At 43.5% G+C, this 21628-nt stretch overlaps 3 protein-coding genes and 1 long non-coding RNA gene across 8 annotated transcripts in view; 2 read left to right on the forward strand and 2 right to left on the reverse strand.

The window, feature by feature from the left end:
• cdk16 (cyclin dependent kinase 16) overlaps positions 1 to 5989 on the reverse strand; it is a 34483-nt gene extending 28494 nt beyond the window's left edge. For 2 of the 5 annotated variants that reach the window (XM_081707882.1, XM_081707879.1), the window contains exon 1: positions 5618 to 5986. The gene's annotated coding sequence lies outside the window, so the exon portion shown is untranslated. Of the gene's footprint in view, positions 1 to 5617 lie in introns of all 5 variants that reach the window. The other 3 variants (XM_081707881.1, XM_035521803.2, XM_035521804.2) reach the window with 3 other exon arrangements.
• A 3540-nt stretch (positions 5990 to 9529) lies between these two features.
• Positions 9530 to 12426, forward strand: LOC145653769 (uncharacterized). The gene is made up of 3 exons (XR_014119967.1): positions 9530 to 9908; positions 10072 to 10163; positions 12255 to 12426. It is a non-coding gene; the product is annotated as an uncharacterized LOC145653769 (long non-coding RNA).
• A 177-nt stretch (positions 12427 to 12603) lies between these two features.
• Positions 12604 to 16474, forward strand: comta (catechol-O-methyltransferase a). Its single transcript, XM_035521805.2, has 4 exons — positions 12604 to 13261; positions 14425 to 14618; positions 15167 to 15295; positions 15958 to 16474. The coding sequence occupies exons 1-4, from the start codon at positions 13015 to 13017 to the stop codon at positions 16135 to 16137; spliced, it is 750 nt and encodes a 249-aa protein (XP_035377698.2). The 5' UTR covers positions 12604 to 13014; the 3' UTR covers positions 16138 to 16474.
• A 77-nt stretch (positions 16475 to 16551) lies between these two features.
• On the reverse strand, positions 16552 to 19456 carry abt1 (activator of basal transcription 1). The gene is made up of 4 exons (XM_027023548.3): positions 19372 to 19456; positions 18168 to 18485; positions 17665 to 17840; positions 16552 to 17470 (listed from the first exon to the last, which is right to left on the reverse strand). The coding sequence occupies exons 2-4, from the start codon at positions 18469 to 18471 to the stop codon at positions 17090 to 17092; spliced, it is 861 nt and encodes a 286-aa protein (XP_026879349.2). The 5' UTR covers positions 18472 to 18485; positions 19372 to 19456; the 3' UTR covers positions 16552 to 17089.
• Between the last annotated feature and the right edge of the window lie 2172 nt (positions 19457 to 21628).

The following is a 21628-nucleotide window of genomic DNA, read 5'->3' on the forward strand; positions in this document are numbered from 1 at the left end:
TTTTTATTACCCCTGGACATTCATTTACTTGATAGATAACAGTGAAGATCTTCTGAAGCAAGAAAAAGGAAAGTTTGTCCACACAGGCATGGGATTTAAAACATATTTACTATGCACACGAGGTCTAGGAAATGCAAAGCTGCAGTGGCCTGTGCTGCCAGAGGTTAGGTGGGTCAACTAATGATCGTTTTGCTCGTCGTGAATATGAAAAGCAACATTCGTTAAACTGGGCTGTTAGCGAAGCACAGGTTGTGAAATTTTCACCATAAATAACTTCCACCAGGTTAAACACTTCAGCCAAGACTCAGGTTTATACAGCAATTAAACCAGAATCATATTTTTAGCTGAAGATTTAGCCTGAGATGTAAAAAATTAAGTTTGAAAATAGAACAAAACAAAGGCATTTGGTATAATTACCAAAAAGAATAAAAACGTAACAGGAAGCGGACAGGCTGACCTTACGGTGATTCAGTGACTATTTTTACTTGGGTTCATGCAATCAGTGTTTAATTTCTCTCAATGAAGCAACACATTTCAAAGGACGGCAAATGCAAACAGCTAAAAGAGTGATGCTAAAAATATTTCAGATAGCTGAAATGGTGAAAGTGGAATTCGCTGCCTTGTCACAGAGCCATGCACGCCAACGGAAGTGCAGAGAAACCTGAGACATGAACACGCATTTGAAAGGCCTGGGCTCGAGTATTTCGAGTGCCCGTAAAGAACCAGTGTTAATTACCATGATACGTGAACCATCGTTTACCCAAGATGCCATTAAATGCCTTTCTGATCTGTATCAACCATACACGGATGCCAATGGACTACAGACAACACAGCACACCACAAATTTAAAAACATCAAGCAACAAGATGTCTAAGGGCTGGTTTCCAGCACACACATTAAGCCTAGTCTTAAACTAAAATTGAATAACAGTGGTGATTAGCCAATTAAAATCCTCTGAGTCTAGGTTTATTAGCATTACTCTTGTTCTAGAGAAACCAACACAAGCTAAAGAGGTAAGCATATTCAAAATGTAAAAGTAATAACTCAGTTACTAACTTAGTTTTCCAAATATGTAAATATTTAAAAGGACACAATGTCTTCTATTTCCCAATGACCACTGTGCTGCCTTCTTTCTGGGGACAAGGTTCCACAATTTAAGTTCTGCCATCGTAGTGCTGATTTGTTAACATCTACTATAAGTGTTTTGGATCGCAGATGAAGTCAGCAGGGAGGGTGTACAACGGCGATTTTTCCATCTGGATGCAGCTCCAGTGCAGCGCAGCAGCCTGATCATATCCTGCAGTCCGACAGGAACTCAGTTTGTCATGCACAACAAAGCGCTCATTTTGCTCATATAATGGAAGAACTCAAGAGGCAAATAGATATGATGATGTATGTGGTGCGGTAATAAGATAGTTATAAGCTTCAGAGAACGCTAAGGCGCACGCTGCAATGGTCTCCTCCAGTCGCAAGCCCAAGCAAATTATTTATGATCACTGATCTAGAATAGGCTTCTCGGGCGCACACAACTTTTGCACATGTATGTAATTATTCACATAGTGCAAATAAAAGTAGTCCAGTAGTTCTTTTCACAATGGACGCTGTTACAAAAGCAGTTTCACTGACATCCAGATGTAGACTCCTGATGTGCAGGCGGAGAAGGAAAACTATGGTAAAATTCCCTCCCCGAGCACAAATTCCAAATGGACTGGCACCTGCTTCATTAATCCCAATGACAGCAACAAGTCCCAGAGCCACCATGTCAACTTCCCAGCAAATTTGCAATGGAGTAAATGGATCCTGGGAATGCACTGTACCTAAATGTGTTGGTGTCCTTCAGGAGATATTTAGGAAGCTGCCCATTTGACAAATGACCAGTAGTGCAGAAGTTCTCAGCTCCAGGCCTGGGGTGTGTTCTGTAGTGCAAATGTTCTCAGCTCCTGGGGTTCTGGGGTCCTGGGGTTGAGAGCATCTGTTGCCTTGTAATCAGTAGACGAAGGTTTGGCATAGGTCTCTTTGTGAGCAGAGCAACATTCCACTGAACACTAAGGTGAGGAAGAGAGCCCCTGGAGGGGCTGAAACGTTCAGCAGAATTTTCTGCAAAGCACTCTGGGCTGGTGGAATCCTGCACTACTGAACACACCACTGATGTTCGACAATTTCCCTGCTCAAACGCACCTCAGTCTGCTGTGTACGTATGCGCTTAATTACATAAAGGATTTAATTCTCTGAACATTCGCATCGGTGCTGTAACCTCTGCTGCACAGACCTGACGCCCACACTGCCTCTGAGCTACACTTTAGCTGTTCCCATATCAGTTTACCCAAAAAATGCAAACACCACTAATAATGAATGAATGTCAATAGCGGTCCACTACCGTGACGCAGTTGAGAATGCGGCAGCTGATCCCACACTCATATTCACTCCCCGTTAGCCATGCTAGCCTTTGTGAACCAGTGTCAAGCTGAACCGCAGGATGAGAAGGCAGTGCTTTGGGCTCAAGCTTCACAGTCGCACTGTTCTGACACATGCTGATAAAGCGCACAGACCAGACTGAAGCTCATTTATCTACTGTACCAGACCACTGCTGAGGGGCGCATTGACACTGTGACAGCTTGACAGAGTGAGTGTAGGTATGGGGTGTGATACCCCTCCATCAGTTGTGGTTTATATGCCCCTCCCAAATCTGCTACTGTCTGGACTGTCAGGTATTCACTGGCTTTCCTCGCCAAGTTCTTGACTGGTCAGAAGTTGTATCGCTGATGAAGTTACTATGTAAATAACTGATCATATGAGTTACTGCTTATTGTGACAACTGCTTTATTGCAGCATTCCAACAAAATTCTTTATGTGGAGTTACACAGAAAGCATTAATTTCACAAGGCTAGGATATTAGATGGATATCTACTTCTTTCTGGATCAAGATAAGGGTTTGGTGACAAAATTCACATTTATCACACTTACTGGAACAGAGTTCTATTAAGGGTCTCATAAAAAACGCACATTTGATTATCATCATTATCATTACTCTTACATTATGAGGACAAACAATCAGGCCCAACACTCAAACCCAGTTGCAGAGTTGTGATTTCCTTTCACCGCACTAAGGAGCTCTTGCACTTCCAAGTTCCCCACTAGTCAACACACTTCATTGGGCATGTCAGTCTATCATCAAACCCTGCAAATGCAGAAGGACGTGTGCTACCGTGCGGAAGCCCCCTCCTCCCAGGCCCAATCCTAGGAGCTTCACACAGGCCTCGGCCGGTGCACCAACACATTCACCTTCTCATTAGCAGTGATGATGTGGAGAAAACATGATCAACAGGACCGCTGTGTTCTCCAGCATGTAGACACCCTTGTTAACAACCTCCTTCAGCTGGGTCATGTTCTCAATATGGGTTATGTTCTGAATATAGCCCATATGTACTCATAACCTGTGTATTAGTGGAACACAGGCCTAAATCTAAAATTTTAATCAGCCAAAAGAACATGTCAACTGCCAGGCTAGGGCATAGCATCCATAAGGAAGCCTCTCTAAATCCAGCCACTCATATCCATGCAGGTCCAGTCATTTCATTCAGTTAGTGATCTAGCGGTTAATTAAACAATTTTCTCACTCAACAACTGGTTACCAACAACTGGTAACTCAGCTACTGCATTAACGCTTGTTTAAACACCTGTTTAAAAGCAGCTATGAAAACCTGCAGTAACCAGCTCTCTAGAAGTGTGGAGTATCCCTGCTGTACACCGTGTGGGATTACATAAGTACTTCCCAATTCTCCCACAACTCAAAAATTTGTGTAATTGTGTGTCAGAATTATGGCATCTCCTTCTGTATGCAACTGAATCCATTCATTCCTTCTTAGAGATTAGGACTAATCCAGTCTGCATACACACACACACACACACACACACACACATTTATATATATATATATATATATATATATATACACACACACACACACACACACACACACACACACACACACACACACACACACACAGTCACACACACAGAGCTGATAGTTTTGTTTCAGACATTTGTTTGCTAGGATTATTTGGTGACATTACTCTAACCAATCACTCCAGAATGATGTAAGTAATAATTTAGATGCAAAGGTATCCCGATAACCATCAGCATGTGCAGCATGGTAGTTTTTCCTCCTTTAATCTCTTAATTCAAACAACTCGAAACAGCCCTGCCTTCTTCACATTAGTGAGCAGGCTAATTATATGATCCTGTAATGAATTATTGAGAATTATTGAGTGCATTATTAGCTCAGACCAATTGATATGAGGTCTTTTGGTGTTTATAATTAGTCAAGACACCACAGTCTCATCAATACGGTGCAGCAGTTAGAGGATTTTTTTAACCTAGACTTGCATACTTAATGGACACACACATATCACATGCGATGCTGTCTCAGAGGAGGCCTGTCTGACTGCCTTCTCGACCTTATACACACGAACACGTCCAGAGACGAAAACGTACTACATGCGAATGATATAGCATGGTGCCTCTAACCGTTTTAGTCAGGTCTGCACTTCCTGATTTAAGTAGCTCGATCCTACTCCAACAGGGATTACACCTGCTGACGAATTACTACCAATCTTGACCATATCTGCGCAGCTCAAAGTTACAGGAAAATACAGCGTTGCCTTTAGGATACACTTAAGACTGTACAATGACGAATGGTTGGAGGAAGACGTCGTTGCCCACTGAATAGCGTGGCACTCCAGCTGTTATCAAACAAACAGACAGACAGCACCGAAGGGTGTCGTTTTATTGTTTACAACTTACTCGTATGTTGAATGTGGGCTAACATGCATTTCTTGCATTCACATAAACTACCGTTATCAATGGATCCAGCCAAGTTACGCATTCTGCTCGCTTACGTTAACGTTACCTGCGTGCGCTAGGTGCACAAACAAGCTTTAAGAGGGCCAAAGTCTTCGGAGCAATCCAACACAGTTATTATTGTAGTCCAAATAGCTCATTCGTTTCCGACATAAGGTTGCTCAATAAAACTAGACTTCATCAGCTGGCGATGTTAATAGTTAACGGGTGACGTTAGCTTGCCAGCTAGCTAACCTAATGAACTGGAATTAACCTAGTAACACAGCCAACGTCGGCAGTCGGTCTCGACATCCTAAACTGTTTGTTATTGTCTATTAATTATTATTTCTGTCTATGCATTATTTGCATCACGCACTGGTATGTACCTAACCTAGACACCTAGCATAGCAGAGTTAGGTTAACTGATTCCCTGTGGTCTTACTGATCTCGGCAACATATGACGCTGGTCAACAACGTTTAGCGTTAGATTAAAATGTTTATGACCTGTGACAAGCGAAGCGGTGTTTCACATTTCACTTTCAAGCGGCATTGCGCCCGCTAGCAACGGGCGACTGTTCCCGTCCGCGGACCAGGCGTCGCCAGGCTCTGTCGGGATCGTGTTGGAATAAATCCCCTGTGCTTGCCAAGCCACAGCGTACGCACATCGTTCGTGACGGGCTCAGCATTGTCTCTCTGAATATAAAACCTGTGCCACATGGTTGAAGCGCCCCGAGCCTGCGAGGTTTACCGAGCGCGGAACACCGGATCGGCTGCTTACCGGAGGGCGCGGGATCCCGTGTGCCCTTGTGATCTTAGCGATATCCCAAAGCCACCGTGTGTTCCCAGTAGTCCTCGGCCATGGCTCTACTGGCTTCGGCGGTGCGCCGACTCTCTTCCCGCCGACAGCATGTCCCACTCGCCTTCTCCAAAACTGTTAAAACGTTACCGCAGCTGTTCTTCTCTTGGCTAAATCCGGAGTGGAAGGGACCAGCGGCGTAGCTGTGAATAGATCCGGAGTCACTCACTCCTGATTAGAGAGGTGCAGATGAAAGTGACTACGTCTTAGCAAATATTAGTATTAATACGATACGTTTGCATTTTGCAGATAACTTATGGTTTCATCTTTTATCTTTGATTGATTCACCAGATGTTACTGGACACCAAAATCATATGTGGACATTAAGAAAACAATACGTCCCCCCCTAATAAACTGGAACTGGCGTAGAGTGGTCTGACCCAAATTCCATTCAACCAAGTAAGACTGTACCATTCAGCCCTAATGCTCAGGGGAGTAGCAGCGAGGTGCCTATAACAAAATTGTCTTTTTAGTGACCAATAATAATAATATTGTATGGAGGTATACTAGTTACAGAAATTACCCAAACTACCGGGTTGGAAAGTATGATTCAGAACCTTGACATTTTTAGTTCATATATGTTAAATTCATTGTATTTATAAAGTTCTAATTGTCATAACATGATTAATGCATTTAGTAAGTGATATGCATTCTCTTTGATTTCACCTCACCATGTGATCCATGAATGGGAAATGAGTTTAATGTGCTTCAGAGAGACAAGGGGAAACCTTACCTGAAGAGTCCGTCGAAGTGTAGACTCTGTATTGTTTCTCTCTCTCTCTCTCTCTCTCTCTCTCTCTCTCTCTCTCTCTCTCTCTGTCTCTCTCTCTCTCTCTCTCTCTCTCTCTCTCTCTCTCACACACACACACACACACACAGAGAGAGAGAGAGAGTCTAAAAGAACAGGAGCATGTGTGTGTGTGTGTGAGAGAGAGAGAGAGAGAGAGAGAGAGAGAGAGAGAGAGAATATATGTCTAAGAGAACAGGAGCGTGTGTGTGTGTGTGTGTGTGAGAGAGAGAGAGAGAGAGAGAGAGAATATATGTCTAAGAGAACAGGAGCATGTGTGTGCGTGTGTGTGTGTGTGTGTGTGTGTGTGAGAGAGAGAGAGAGAGAGAGAGAGAATATATGTCTAAGAGAACAGGAGCATGTGTGTGCGTGTGTGTATGTGTGTGTGTGTGTGTGAGAGAGAGAGAGAGAGAGAGAGAGAGAGAGAGAGAGAGAGAGAGAGAGAGAGAATATATGTCTAAGAGAACAGGAGCGTGTGTGTGCGTGTGTGTGTGTGAGAGAGAGAGAGAGAGAGAGAGAGAGAGAGAGAGAATATATGTCTAAGAGAACAGGAGCGTGTGTGTGTGTGTGTGTGAGAGAGAGAGAGAGAGAGAGAATATATGTCTAAGAGAACAGGAGCATGTGTGTGCGTGTGTGTGTGTGTGTGTGTGTGTGTGTGTGAGAGAGAGAGAGAGAGAGAGAGAGAGAATATATGTCTAAGAGAACAGGAGCGTGTGTGTGCACGCGTGTGGCAGTAGTGGGGCACTAGAGCCCCTGAGTGAGTCACAGCTCTGGCATGCACCAGAGTCCACAGCAGCCTGCACTCTCCTGTAAGCCCACTATGCTGTAGAGGAGCCTGCCTCAGGGAGCCTGGAGAACAAAGTTTCTGTGCACTCTATTAGGCCAACTCACAAAGTTATTCCTTGGATACTTTAATACTGCTGCTTACTGTTACATTTCCCTTAAAATGAGTCATTTTAAAAATCAGTATTAAGACATGATGAAAATAGGCAATTGTGCAGTGAATAAGCTATATGCAAGAAATACTGCAAAAAAACCCTCTATTTTTACATTGGCATTGCAACTACACACCAGTTTCTATACATTTTAAAAGTGAACATGCAGCAAACAAAAAAAGGCTGTGCAAGTGATCTTGATAATTGAACGCAACGCCAACTGTTGTCCAGGCCGTATGTACACTTGAGCTTGGCTTAATTAACGGCATCACTGAGAGAGTTCCTCTGCTGGACACCAGTAGGCACTGTTCAGAAAGAAGGGTTGGATACCCATGCCTTTATCACCACTACGATCACTCATCCAGTTTTTGGTCTGCATTTTTCAGCTTTGCCCAAGAAGCAGTAACAAATGACTGGCAATGCAGTCGCACAAAGTGTTATTACGTACATGTGCATGGATGATTTTGTACTGGCAGTGTGTCTCGGTGCTTTAGGTAAAAGAATAGTTCGTAACGTTGATTCTAAACACCGAGGAGGAAATGAATGTTCTCCTTGCTGCTTTCCCCCCTTTTACTGTCTCAGCCTCTCGGTGTGCATTAATTAATCCAGCTAATGCAGCTTTTGCCTTTTTGCAGCCAACGCTTAAAAAGTGTGATCTTGAGAATAATGTTCTCAGCAAAATGTATTTCGAAGTTACCTTTTACCTTTTCTCTCGAAGGTAGTGGAGGAGGTTGTTTTCTCAGAGTGTTGGCTTGTCTTGTTTCATTGTTATGCTGATGACACACAGCTATACCTCCCTTTAAGGCCAGCAGATGTATGCTCCAGCAGGCAGCCCGTTGAGCGCACTGCCGAGGTTAAGGTGTGGATGTTAAGCAACCTTCTCCAGCTAAATGAGAATAAGTCTGAGATTTTGCTTTTGGCTTCTTCTAAATCTGATGAATTATTACAGGGTAATTTGGGGGTTTTATCTGGCTACATTAAGCCCCAAGTAAGGAACCTTGCGGTAATTTTTTATTTAGACTGTAAGTTTTGCCAAAGTAAAACCGTTTCTTACCCCTCAAAGGTTGTCCATGCCCATTTTTTTGTGCATAGATTATTGTAATTCACTTTTTATATGAGCATAAACAAGACTTCCTTAACTCATTTGCAAGTGGTGCAGAATGCCACTACGGATTGCTTACAGGGTCTTCAAAAATAGTTTTTCCGCTGCTGGTGTGTATTCGTTGGTTTCCGATATGCTATAGATTTCAGTTTAAGGTACTATTATTAGTTTATATCACAGAGTTACTTGAACCTCTTGTGCACTCTAGGCCGTTAAGGTAATCAGACTGTTCCTGTTAATTGTTTGGTGGTCTCAGCTGAAGTCTAAAAGGGATCATACATTTGCTATGGGAGCTCCCAGACTTTGGAATAGTTTACCTATAGAGATCAGGGCTGCACCTTCTGCTGCTGTTCTTAAATCAAGGCTGAAGACTCATATCTTTAGGTCAGCATTTTCCTAGTATGTGAGATGTTTGCTGTCCCACTGGGGCTTCGCTATGTTTTTATGTTATTGTGTGTTATATATGTTTTATTTTGTTATTTGTAGTATTTTATGGTTCTAGATTTGTTCAGCCCTTTGGTCTTAAAATGTGCTAAATAAATAAATTATCATTACTCTTACTATTTGTAGAACATTTTAGGAGTACTCTGCTTTCATGTTGATCATGAGCAGGTATCTGAAAGCTCATTTTCGCTCACATCGAATTTCCTTGTTCTATGACTGCTAAAGATAATGTTCATTTGCCGTTGCGCATCTGTAATGTAATACCTCTTTTTGAGCAAAAAAAATCCCCTAAATAAACATGTTTTTACAGCAAATCCAGTGAATGTTCTGAGGGGAACCCTTCTGAGGCCCCCTGCTGCTGTCCTCGATGTGCTGGGAAATTCTGTGCCTGACAGTGAAATGCTTGTTCATGCCTGTGAGCGCTCAAGCTTGCTGTTCATCACCATTATCTCCCTGCACGTATGTGAATGATGAGGGCCTGGGGGGTGGGAAAAAAGCAGGGACTACACGATTGGCTGAAGAGTGATTTAAATGCATCCTAGTGGCTAAAGTCCTTTCTCCTTTACTGCATCCACGTGTATGCACGTGTGCATGTGTGTGTTACATCTGTGTGCGTGTGTCGAGTGTACGGGTGCGTGTGCGTATGTGAATCACCCAGGCTGCCTGTGCACGTGTTCACAGTGCCTCGCTCTCTGATGTGACCTGTGGCTGTACGTGCAACTCCCATTAAGGTGCTCGACGAGAGAGCCGGCAAGAAACGCAGATTGGGCGGGAGGGAACGCGATTGAGGCAGACAGAGAGAGGAGGACAAGAAAGAAGTGCTCGCGTTAAAAGCAACACTCAGAGAGAAGGAGTCCGGGAGCACGGAGGCAAAAAGGTGCCAGAGCAAAAGGGGAAACGGGGATCCCATCAGGAAGTAAGACTCAGTCATGGAATTTCTGCTTGGTATGATGCCCCAACACATTTGCGTTTGTTTCCTGTGTGGAACTCAGAATATGCAGAGGGTGATTTTTTTCTTCCTACACATGCTGTAAATATATGTGTTTTGAGTTTATAATTTTTTGTGTGTGTGCGTGTTTGCACGTCCCCCCCCCATAATCTCCCACAGCACGGCACTGCTGATCTGATTCACAGGCTTTCTGCTCGACTCAAAACTTCCGAAGTCGTCTGCCTCTTCCACAGCTCCATTTGTAGCCGCTGGTGCGTGTGAACAGGAACAGCTCATTATTTTACCCCTGCAGAGCCTCAGGAACGGAACAGCAGCCTCCTGTAATAAGCTGCGCCACACATAGACTGAAATATTTATGCAGCCTGCCTTCCAACTGTCACATCCCTGGCGAGCTCTGCAATTGATCAGCTCCATTTCATTACCATCTCTGTGAGGGAGACCGTGGTAGCCATGAGCAGGCCAGCTAAGAGAGAGCCTCCTCTGTTTTCTTCTCCTCTCCTGTGTTGTTTGCTCTACTCTTGTAGAGCACCTGCTGTGTAGAATAGATGGGATCGACCCCACCGAGGGTCTGGACAGACAGCTGCCCACTCTCAGCACAGTAAACCTGCATGTACCACACCCCACGGAAGCCCACAGCTACTGGAAACTGGGGCAGAATTAGGCACAAACCCTGATTTCAAGCAGCCTCTTTTCACAAGTAGGGGCAAATTAGCATGTGAAGATTTAAATCACATGAAGTGTTGAGTTTTATTTTTCAGGATTTGGTTCATAATGCAGATTATGTCTAACCTTGGATTAAATCACTACCTGTCAATTATCTTTTGGAAATCCTTTCTAGTGAAAGGCTGGGAAATTTTTGTGGCTACAAAGGGAATCACATGAGTTGGATCACACTGTTCCGAAAGTGGTGTTCACTCTGGGAATCAAAAGAAAAAAGCAGATATCAAATTATAAGTAATGTGACTATACAGCCATTGCCTGCCACAGTAATTATTTGCTTTGGCACTGAGAAGCAATATTTTAATATAGATAATAAAAAATGTTTCCTATTATTATATTTGGCAGGCTGCCAGAACAGTAATTAGTATAAAAATGGCTTAAATACAAAAATGTTTGAAGTTGTCAGGAAACATTTATGGAAAATCTAATATGTTAATTAACAAGGGGCACATAACTCATGGCAGTAAGTTAGTAAGCAGTTCCGTTAATGATAAGCTTGAGAAAATATTGCTGTTGGCACAGATCTGAAATGTTGGCTCAAGGCCATTTCTGGCACCATGTTTGAGAAGACAACAGTCAGAACTTGGTGGAACACTCAGCATTTCATTAGTCCAGCATAATTAACTTAAACAAGAGAAAGAGGGAGGGAGAGAGAGATGGAGAGAGAGAGAGAGAGAGAGAGAGAGGGAGAGAGAGAGAGGAGAGAGAGAGGAGAGAGAGAGGGAGCAAGAGAGAGAGAGAGGGAGAGAGAGACAGAGGGAGAGAGAGAGAGACAGAGAGAGAGAGGGAGAAAGAGAGAGAGAGAGAGAGAGAGAGAGAGAGAGAGAGAGAGAGAGAGAGAGAGAGAGAGAGGAGAGAGAGAGGGAGCAAGAGAGAGAGAGAGGGAGAGAGAGACAGAGAGAGAGAGGGAGAGAGAGAGAGACAGAGAGAGAGAGGGAGAAGAGAGAGAGAGAGAGAGAGAGAGAGAGAGAGAGAGAGAGAGAGAGAGAGAGAGAGAGAGAAAGGAGAGAGAGGGGGGGGGTGGTGTGTGTGAGGGGGTACAGTTTGGCATTTTTGCTGTGAGTTTAGGGGTCCAATTCTGTTAAACTCTTTCCATTGTCTACTATAAATACAAGCATCCATGCTCTGCAAGACATTGCACAATAACTGAAAAATGATTCTAAGTATTAACATAGGTGGTCTTCCCAGGTTGATGAATATTAAGGTTACGAAATGGGCAAAACCAGCATGGCCCTCAAACAGTTGCTGTACTGCACATTGCAACAGGTCTCATGCAGGACTTGTATGTACTCTTCCCACCCACCCCAAACCCCCTGCCAGTCCCTGAAAGGAAAATATTTTTTTTCCCTTAATCACATTTTAGTAGTTAAGGAAAGTGTCCTGAACCTGCGATGTGCTAAGTGGTGCACTGAGTGAATTGAAGGTTTCACTCCAGACTGCTGCCTTCCAGGGTACCATCTTTTCCCGTAAAGCAGAGCTTTGGAAACTAAAGACCTCCGGCGTCAAGGGCAGGTTATGCCGGAATAAGCAGTGTGGAGGAAGAATCACTGACCTATCTTTGTTCTTGTTTTTCCTCTCGTACTCTTTTCTCGCTGGCTTCCTTCTCTTTGGCTCCACTTCAGTCTCTCTGTCTTCTCCGTTCTCGATTTTTCTGCTTCATTTCTTCTCTCTCTTATTCTGCCCTGGTCTCTTCCCCTTTATCCCTCTCTTTCTCTCTCCTCTCTCCTTCTCACGATCTCTCTCTCCTCCCCTCTTTCTCCCAGTCTTGGTCTCTTGCCATCTCTCTTTCTCTTTCCCAGAATGCAGTGGACTGTGCTGGCCCTGTGCACTGGTTCAGCAACTGGCCTGTACGTCCTGTATTCCTGGCTACTTCCAGCTTTGCAGAGCAATGCCTGGTGGGCACTCTTTTGGAATGACAACATCGTTGAGCGACTAAGGGACACGCTCACCCAATCCACGTGACCTCAAGTGATCTTGCACATTTCTTATGTTCATTTATTCATAGCCATTACTCATAGGTATTATCCATTATGTTTTCAATTTTGGCCAAGATATTCTGTACTGTTTAGTCACAGTCATCTCCCAAGAAACCTTTTCTAGGTAGCGCCCTATTGCAAACCACGGCCACGTTCTTCTTCCTACACATTTGGATCCTAATCCTTTTATAGCTCTGGTATCTTTTTAAACTAACACACCTCTCACTGTAACGTTACTCCCTCCCAGAGAGAAAACCACCAACGATGTGTTAAAGGACCACCAAGTAAGGAATGAAAATGTTAGGGTAAAGAAATGGTAAAACTCATGCAGTTTGTGAAAGGCCACCAAGTCCTACGGTACCAGCACACAATTTTTAGAACATAGTAAAACAAACGCTTGCAGAACATGAACCTGGAACAGCTCTTCTGTTTTTTTCTTAGTTTGATATATGCAAGGCAAACTAACCATAAAAAAACTATACGTTATCACCCTGTCTGCGACCTTATGAATTTGCTGTGCATACCGGGAGCACAGCGACTGCTGAACACAGTGCAGCATAAGGCCACTCACGGAGATCCCGAGAGTGTCATCTCCGACATCGACCACTTCTGCAAGCACTCCGAACAGGCCATGAATGTGGGAGATGAGAAAGGTGGGCACGCCTGTGCCGACTGTTCCTTGCTTTTCGCATACTTTCTTTCCATCTTCTGTCCTGCTTCCTCGTTCACAGGTGGCAGTGTTCTCCGTTTCCTTCCCACCACTCGCTCTATTCGAAATAGCCTGCTGCATAATGTGTACTGCATACTACACTCAGTATATATTGCATACTGCATACTGCTCCCTGTAGTAGTATGCAACATCGTATCAGAATGCGCCAAACAAACCAAACTACGAGGTCATGTGAATGTATAAAGGTTCCGCCTACTTGTGATAGATTTCGCGCCGCCGTTGCATGACACTATGTCTTGAAGACAGCTCTGGCCCTGTACTGGAATATTTGCTGGAAGCAGTACATCAGCCTGGTGTCTTTTGCAAACTGGAACATTTTATTTTGGTCGCGTACTGCATACGGCCTACTGATTTGGGGCCCAGTATGTAATCAGTATGTAGTACACTATTTCGAACACAGCCAGCCTCTATCTGCCTGTCTGTCGCTCTCTTCGTCCGACTCGTGAGTGAAAGTCCTTGAGGCTGTTCGTGAGGTTTGTCTGTTTGCTGGGGCAGTGGGCTCCCCACACGCCTGCACACTTATCGCACAGATACACACACACACACACACACACACACACACACACACACACACATAACATACCCTTCTATTATCGTAACCTTCTAGCTATCTGAAGAAATGTGGCATTGAATTCAATGCTTTTACACAGGAGAGATACTACCCCTTACGATATTACTTACAACATCTTACATTTGACAATATTTTCTGCAGTAATGTTAGTGAGTGCATTTTTCTACTTTGGCATTTCAAACTGTTATGCAACTGAAGTCACTGGCTATATTCTTCCCTGCTGTCTGTTCCCTATACATAGAGCCCTACATAGGACCCTACATAGGACCCTACATAGGGCCCTACATAGGACCCCAGCCGATGGCCGTTACACCTCGTGTAGTGCACGTGTCAGACATGGAGCAATTTAGGATTCAGTCACCACTTTCTGTAATAATCAGTGGTGCAGAACTGACAAGCTATTAATGGTGCAGAAAGACTATTACTGATGCTTCATCTCAGCCATTAGCCACATCATCGATCGCCTCCCTCAATGAGCCTTCAGCGTAGCTGCCAATGTGTGGATGAATGCACAGGCTCCATTTTGGATTTGGTGCTAAGCGAGGTGTACCCCAGCACGGCTCTGGAGCTTGGCACGCACTGCGGCTACTCCGGAGTAAGGATCGTCCACCTGCTGCGCCCTGGCACCAGGCTCATTACTGTTGAGCTGAACCCAGCTTATGCCAGCATCGCCCAGCAGGTCATAGCCCATGCTGGGCTGCAAGACAAGGTATGTGTTTGTGTGAGGGAGAGAGAGAGAGAGAGAGAGAGAGAGAGAGAGAGACAGAGAGACAGAGAGAGAGACAAAGAGAGAGAGAGAGACAGAGAGAGAGACAGACAGAGAGACAGAGAGAGAGAGAGACAGAGACAGAGAGAGAGAGAGAGAGAGAGGTATTAGTGCAGGGATGAAGGATGGAATGAGGAGACAGAGGGTGAGAGGAAGGAGAATTTATTTAGAGAATTTATCATCTTTAAATTCAGAAGAATTTAGTGTACATGACTGCCGTGTGTGAGGTGGAAGATGGTGGACATTCATGCGCCAGAAACCATCATCTGCCATTTCATTGTTATCTAAAAAGCTCTTCAGCGGAAATTATATTTTAGCAGAAAAAAAAAAAGAAGCATGACACCATGCATGATTATAATGTCTTATTGACTGATGGCGAGAACCTGCATGGTAATGTCACATGGTCTAAAGGACTGGTGAGCGGTTTCAGCTCATCAATGCAGAGTGAAAGAGCTTCGAGAGCTTCTCCCTTATGCCTCCATGTTCTGCAGATCACCCTAGAAGTGGGTTCTTCGAGTGACCTGATCCCCAAAATGAAAGACCACTTCGGCATCACATTAAATTTAGTCTTTTTGGACCACTGGCAAGACCGTTACCTTCCTGATATCAAGTTGCTTGAGGTAAGAAGCACAACACACCTTCTTTGTTTTAATCTGCCTCCCAATTCCAGAAAGGTCAAATCACATTCCTAGTGATCTGGAATTTGAAAAGGCACATGTCTAGCCCATGGAGAGTCCACGCTCTGGCTCTGTCCCAGGTCCAGCAGCACTCAACCAGGAATGCAGCATGTTCTGGAGTTTTAATTACCTTGTTCATTTATTGTTTTTGTTTCTAGAATGTTAGAAGGTAAGACAAAACAAAAACATGTATCGGTAGACTCCGAAGTTGGGATTTGGAAATAGCGCTATGGGAGACACGACTTAGAATACATTATCATTATTTTTCACTAAAAGAACATTCCATGGCCTGTAGCCTTTCATAAGTAATAATTCAACTACTGGTTGTGTGTAGTGGTATGAACGCATGTACAATGTAATATAGTTGTTCAGTTGACTGTATGAACTGCAATAACAATGGATCATCATGAGTGTGGGCAACTGCAGTCTTGCAGTCCTAGTTTAGCGCTTCCTTTGCTCCAACATGCCTGATTAGAGTAATAGGTCTTCAAGGATGTGCCAATTACACCATACACCTATTCAGGTGTCTTATATTCCGGAAAGCCTCACAGTACTGTGGCCCTGCTGCTCGGATTGCATGGAATTTGTCTCTGCCTTTCCCACAGAACTGTGGCCTGCTCAGGGAGGGCTCCGTCCTGCTGGCAGACGGCATCACCTGCCCTGGGACACCGGATTACCTGGACTGCGTGAGGAACAGCCCTCATTACGAGAGCCACTACCATCAGTCCCACCTAGAGTACACCAGAGCGGAGGACGGGCTGGAGAAATCAGTCTTCCTCAGATAAAGGCAAGATGGAGGAGAAAGTGTCCCACACAACAAAGATAGCTCTACACTGGACAGTCAGAAGACAACCAAATGTACTGACCAAAGGTCAGTTATTTAAACCAGCAGGGGCAAAAAAGAATGTGAGGTGTGGAAATGTGCAAAATGACAAGAATAAGATTTAGATTTTTTTGGTATGTTTATATAGGCATATAAATAACTGTCCCAGGACACAGATGTGGAGGGAACATGCACAAGCCATGCTGTGTGGCACTGGGTCCACATGCTTTGTTGTTTGTTGTTGTTTTTTTTTTTATTTTGAAATTTACAGAATTGAACAACTCCTTTGCCTCCAAGAAAACTGTAATCAGTGATTGCCTCATCTTCAGTGTACCAAACTTTGAAATAGAACATCTTTCACCCTTAACATACACGATTAGTTTCACTCCTGTTTTATTCCCATTGAGTAAGACAGAACTGATTTTGGGAAATGGCCTGTAAATTCTTTTTGACAAAAAAAAAAGAAAAGAAAAAAGATTTACTAAAGCTAGTGATTTGAATAGTACTCATCAAAGAATGTAATTTGTCCCTTTAAAAACCTGTTTGTAATGAGAAACATGACAACTACTGTAAATCTAGTAAGCTTTTGGGTCTATATGTCTAAAATGACCTTATACAATTATTTGCATACAAATGTGTCATGAAGTACAACTTCACAAGAGACACTGTTTCCATGGAAAATCTAATATTTGTAACTCTTTATAGACAGTTGCTTTATTAATTGGTATCCAATGGCATTACAGTCTACAAGTAGAAAAAAGTGAATTGAAATACACCATATTAGAAGATTCAATTCAGAGTTTTTCCCTGGATGAAGTACAGGTAAAGGAACCTGTGATAGGGCAAAGGTTAGCAATGTACATTTGTGTGCAGTCACAGCTGAAGAAAGGTGAAAACCCGACCGATAATGCAGCTCAGTCCTGGGCTCTCCCATTGCTAAAGATCTTGGCCAGCAAGCCAGTGTTGGACTGAGCTTTCTCCTGTATGGCTTTGGTCTTCTCCTGAGCTCTCTGCAGGTTCTTCTTGGACAGGCCACTCCTCTTCATGCGCTCCAGCCTGATCTCATCTTCTGTGCGGCGCTGCGTGAAGTCCCAGGTCTTCTGCTCGTGGCCTTCACCCATCCTCTCCTTCTTCTTCCTCAGCCTGTCCAGGGTTTGGCTCTTCTCCACGCTGGCCAGGTAGAAGTTGGTCTCACGCTTGGCCTGCGAGATCTCTGTCCTCATGCGTTGGTGATAGACCGTCTGCTCGTACGCCAGCCTCTCGCTTAGGTGGCACCACTGGAACCTGTGCAAGTACTGAAATACGATGATTTAGGGAAGCGAGGTGCAGATGTGTGGTTGCAAAAGAGGCAACACTGAGATCTAGTTTTCCACTGAACATATATGCACGTTGCACTCCTAATTACCAGCTATTTTGTATGCATTGGAGAAGTGTCAGTTAAAAGAAGGTCTTAAACAGATCAGTGAATTGCATTCACAATACTCTGTACCTTTATGGACCAAAGGTCACTGTTAAAGTGGCTCCTCTTGCGGTTGGCTATGGGCGTGTTATGGAGACTTAGTGCCACTCTCTTAGCGATGCGCTTGTCCCTGAACTCCACCCAGCCCTCGACGAAGCTCGACCCACGGCTACCCGCTTTCCTCTTCTTCCTCCTAATGGAGCGGTCTAGGACAACACGCATCTTGGTAAAGACTCTGGAGGGGCCAAATTACCTAAACTGATCAAATAACTGCCACTGCCATTTCCACCAAGAAAGTAGATCAAAAATGACAAAGAACGTTCCAGTGTTACATTCAGCGTTTCTGAATACGTTTCTCAGTTTGTATATAAAACAAAGAAACAAACAAAGAAACAAAAAAACACCCCCACCACAAACACACAAGCGCACCCAAATGTTGGCTTTTGACAGCTCTCACTTCAACATAAAACACTTTAGTTTTGTCTTGGCACTACTCCTGCCACGTACTCCTCATGTGGTTGCTGTAATCTCACCTTCTGACTGGAGGAAGATCCTCCCGATCTCGCCGTACGCACCCAGCATGTTGCGCACATGCTTGGGCCTCATCCTCGGGGGGATGTGCCCCAGGTACACTATGCCAGGGACACACTTCTTGCCTTTGGTTTTCCTGTCGCTGCCAGAATCACCCATGTGCTCCCCATCTTCGGAGTCGTTGCTCACATTTCCCACTTCCTCCTGCTCACATGCATCGCCCTTTTCAGGCAAGTTCAGCTCCTTATCTTCAACATATTTTTTGTCTTCATCCACTTTGGCATGACTCTCTCCTTTACCCGCCATGACTCAGACACAGTCTAATGGTTGGGGGGGGGGGAAATACCAGTTTTAGTAAAATTCACACATACAAATTTGAAGTCTATTTTGGTGCTTGCATGTATGGATAAATGTGCAAAAGACCATGGTGTCTTGACACCTTTCTGTATCTTATAGGGCAAAAATGACTGTAGAGTGGTGAAACTTATACATTTAGATGAGGCTACTACAGCTTTACAGATACTACATCTGTAACATTAGACACAGCCTGGTCATTTAGGAAGACAACAGCACTACAGTTCAGTTTCTCAAAATATACATTAAATCACCAGCTGCTTTACTAAAAGCATACTAACCACAAGTTAGGTGTGATGACAGTAGCCAACCAGTTAAAAGAGCTGTTCAGTGATTACAAAAACGTGAGTTTGTGCTCAAGGGTCATGACTGAGTATGAGGGGCTACAAGAACGCACAACACAGAGACTGTACATAGCGAAACATATGGAATATAGATCCTAACACAAGTTGTTTCTAATACGGTTAAAAACTTTCTATTTTGTATTCATGAAAGTAAGCGCAAGCCGTTCACGACCCAGCTGTACCTTGCTGGGTCTTTCATTTGCTGGGTACCTTGCTGGGTCTTTCATGCTGGGTTAGCTAGGTTAGCTAGACTGCCAGCAGAGCCGCACAGAAACCTGTTTTGCTAGCCAATGTTCTAGCTGTACACAGTCTCCTCAAAGTTGTACTAACCAGGACAACTAGCTAGCGAACCTACTGAGCAGCTAATTAGCTAGCTCTGGCTAACCAGGTAGCTGTCTATCGACCCATCTTTACTTGACATCAGCTCAGGTTCTAGTCAGTCGAGGATATGAGAATAACATTCACATCAGATATAGCTACTCTTTTCCCCAAAAGTGATATAACGTACCTTTTCTCAATATCATTTCCATAGAATAATGTTTTGTGTTGCTCATACTCGCTCATACACACGTGGTTCAGAATGAATGTCTGACGTCAAATTAAAGCGCCGAAAAACAATTAAAGACCCAGTTATGTCGCATTTAAAATGATTCAGCTCCGAGCTTTCAAAAAAATTACCTACTTGGAAACATCAACCACAAATATTGTCATGACCTCTTCATTTATCGGGAACTGATATTGCAAAGAAAACAACTATATTCTGTTTCATAAAATGCATTGTTGCAAAAATCCTTCCAAAATAAGCCGTCCAGTTACCTCATATGCTTTAGTAATCAAGAAAATGGACAACACTTTTATCGGCAGCATGCTCTGGTTGGCATTTGGAAGGACAAGAGAAAAATATCCCCAATCTATCAAGAAATCGTAGCCGTAGCTTCCCATTGATTTCCTGAATAGTCTGTTCTTCAAGTGTAACTTATTTTTACAGAAGGGGGAGACAAAATATCAAGAACATATCGATCCGCTACAAACATAAAAAGCTAAGTCTCGAATAATAAATGTTTACCTTGAATGTAATTTTTACAAGTTTATACCACATATGGTTGTCATATTCCTGGACAACTAGTTTTACACAATGGTAATAACACACGCCAAGTTATTATGCTAAGGTAAATGTGTAAACGTGGAAATAATTATATTCATAATAAACGTGGAGTCAGTTTGTTAGTACAAATGCTTTAGCTTGGGGCCCTCAAGGCTCCGAAAGTACGTTACGGGCAATCTCAGATGGAATAGACGAGAAAGTTAGTCTAAAGCACAGTGTGTATTGCTCCCTAGTGGGTTGCTGATTTAATATGCATGGCCATATGTCACATGTGCGTTTCTGCATTATGGAGTATGATGTTTTACTGACTGTATTGTTGCACTTCGATAGAGGTCCGTCTATCAATTTAAATATAGACTAACCCCTGAACACCAGGACAAGACCCTGTCACAAAGAGACGTTAATGTTTCGCACTAGATGGTGCTGTTATATAAAATAAGAAGACAGAATTCCCCATTTACACAAAGTAACCTTTGGCTCGCTGCATAGAAAAAAATCACTCATAACCTTATTTATTTCCCTTTTTAAAAACGTATGATGTGAATTCATATAGAAGCGGCCCCCCACTCATGGTACAACGGTAAGTGAACAAACTTAGGAGAAATTAAACACGATACACGCTCTTTTTAAGAGGATTTTGGGTCCCTTGTGAACACTCCGGACTGTTTCTGATAACGCTAATCTCATCCAGGCCCTTGTTTGATCATTTAGTCGGCTATCATGAGATCTCTTAGCAATCCCCTTTCGCCCTGTGCTCACCCATTACCTGACAGCAGACTATAACCCGTGAGGTTTGAAAATATAGACCTACAAGAATATTGTTGTTGACATCTCAGCAACTTCTCTCCAGGCCCCCAGTTTAACGGGGCTACATGTAGGCCACTGACTGCACATCTTGGTTAGCCTAAAATATGAATAAGATAAGACTACGGACAAAAGAAAAATAAAAACTAATGTGACCTGTCAGATTAGTTTTTATTTTGGACATTAACTACATGGACATTAAGACATGTTTAATATTTCCTTTATCTCGCGAGTCGTTTTCACAGATGAGTTTCGTGCGCGTTCTAAACAGCCCGAGGCGCAGGCGCACGAGCACCGTGGCATGCTTTGCCTCGTCCTCTAGATTTCCAGAGTGAGCGACAAGGGAAGACATGTTTTTGACAGTGCACTGTCCACCAAATCTGTGCGCATACCAAACAACTTTACATTTAGGCTCATAGGAATCCGTTGCGACAACCAGTGAAAGAAACAATGGTGTAGAGAAAGAGAGAGAGAGAGAGAGAGAAAGAGCGCGAGAGAGCTCAGGTCCCCTCAGCACGCGCTTATTGTTAACGATATCCTCGTTTCGTTCTCTGGGTGTAATAAATTAGTTCTGAGTTTCTACTCTCTGAAACCAGCCGCTGAGCACAACAATATGTGTAAAACGTTCCAGATTTAGGACCCGATCAATGTGTATTCACGCGTGTATCGCATCTTTAGTACCTTTAAATTGGGTCCCTTAATTGGTCATTTGAATACATGGTTTGGCATCTTTTGTGGCAGAAATTCTATGTGCTATCTACGACTACATTCGTGCTGTTTTTAGTGTTTCATGGATATTGCAAATGCCATTTTCCTTCCTAAAACAAATGAAAAAAAGAACAAGTTTCACATATGA

The sequence above is a fragment of the Electrophorus electricus genome, chromosome 25 (genome assembly GCF_041902795.1).
Source record: "Electrophorus electricus isolate QZ-2024a chromosome 25, ASM4190279v1, whole genome shotgun sequence".
NCBI lineage: Eukaryota > Metazoa > Chordata > Actinopteri > Gymnotiformes > Gymnotidae > Electrophorus > Electrophorus electricus.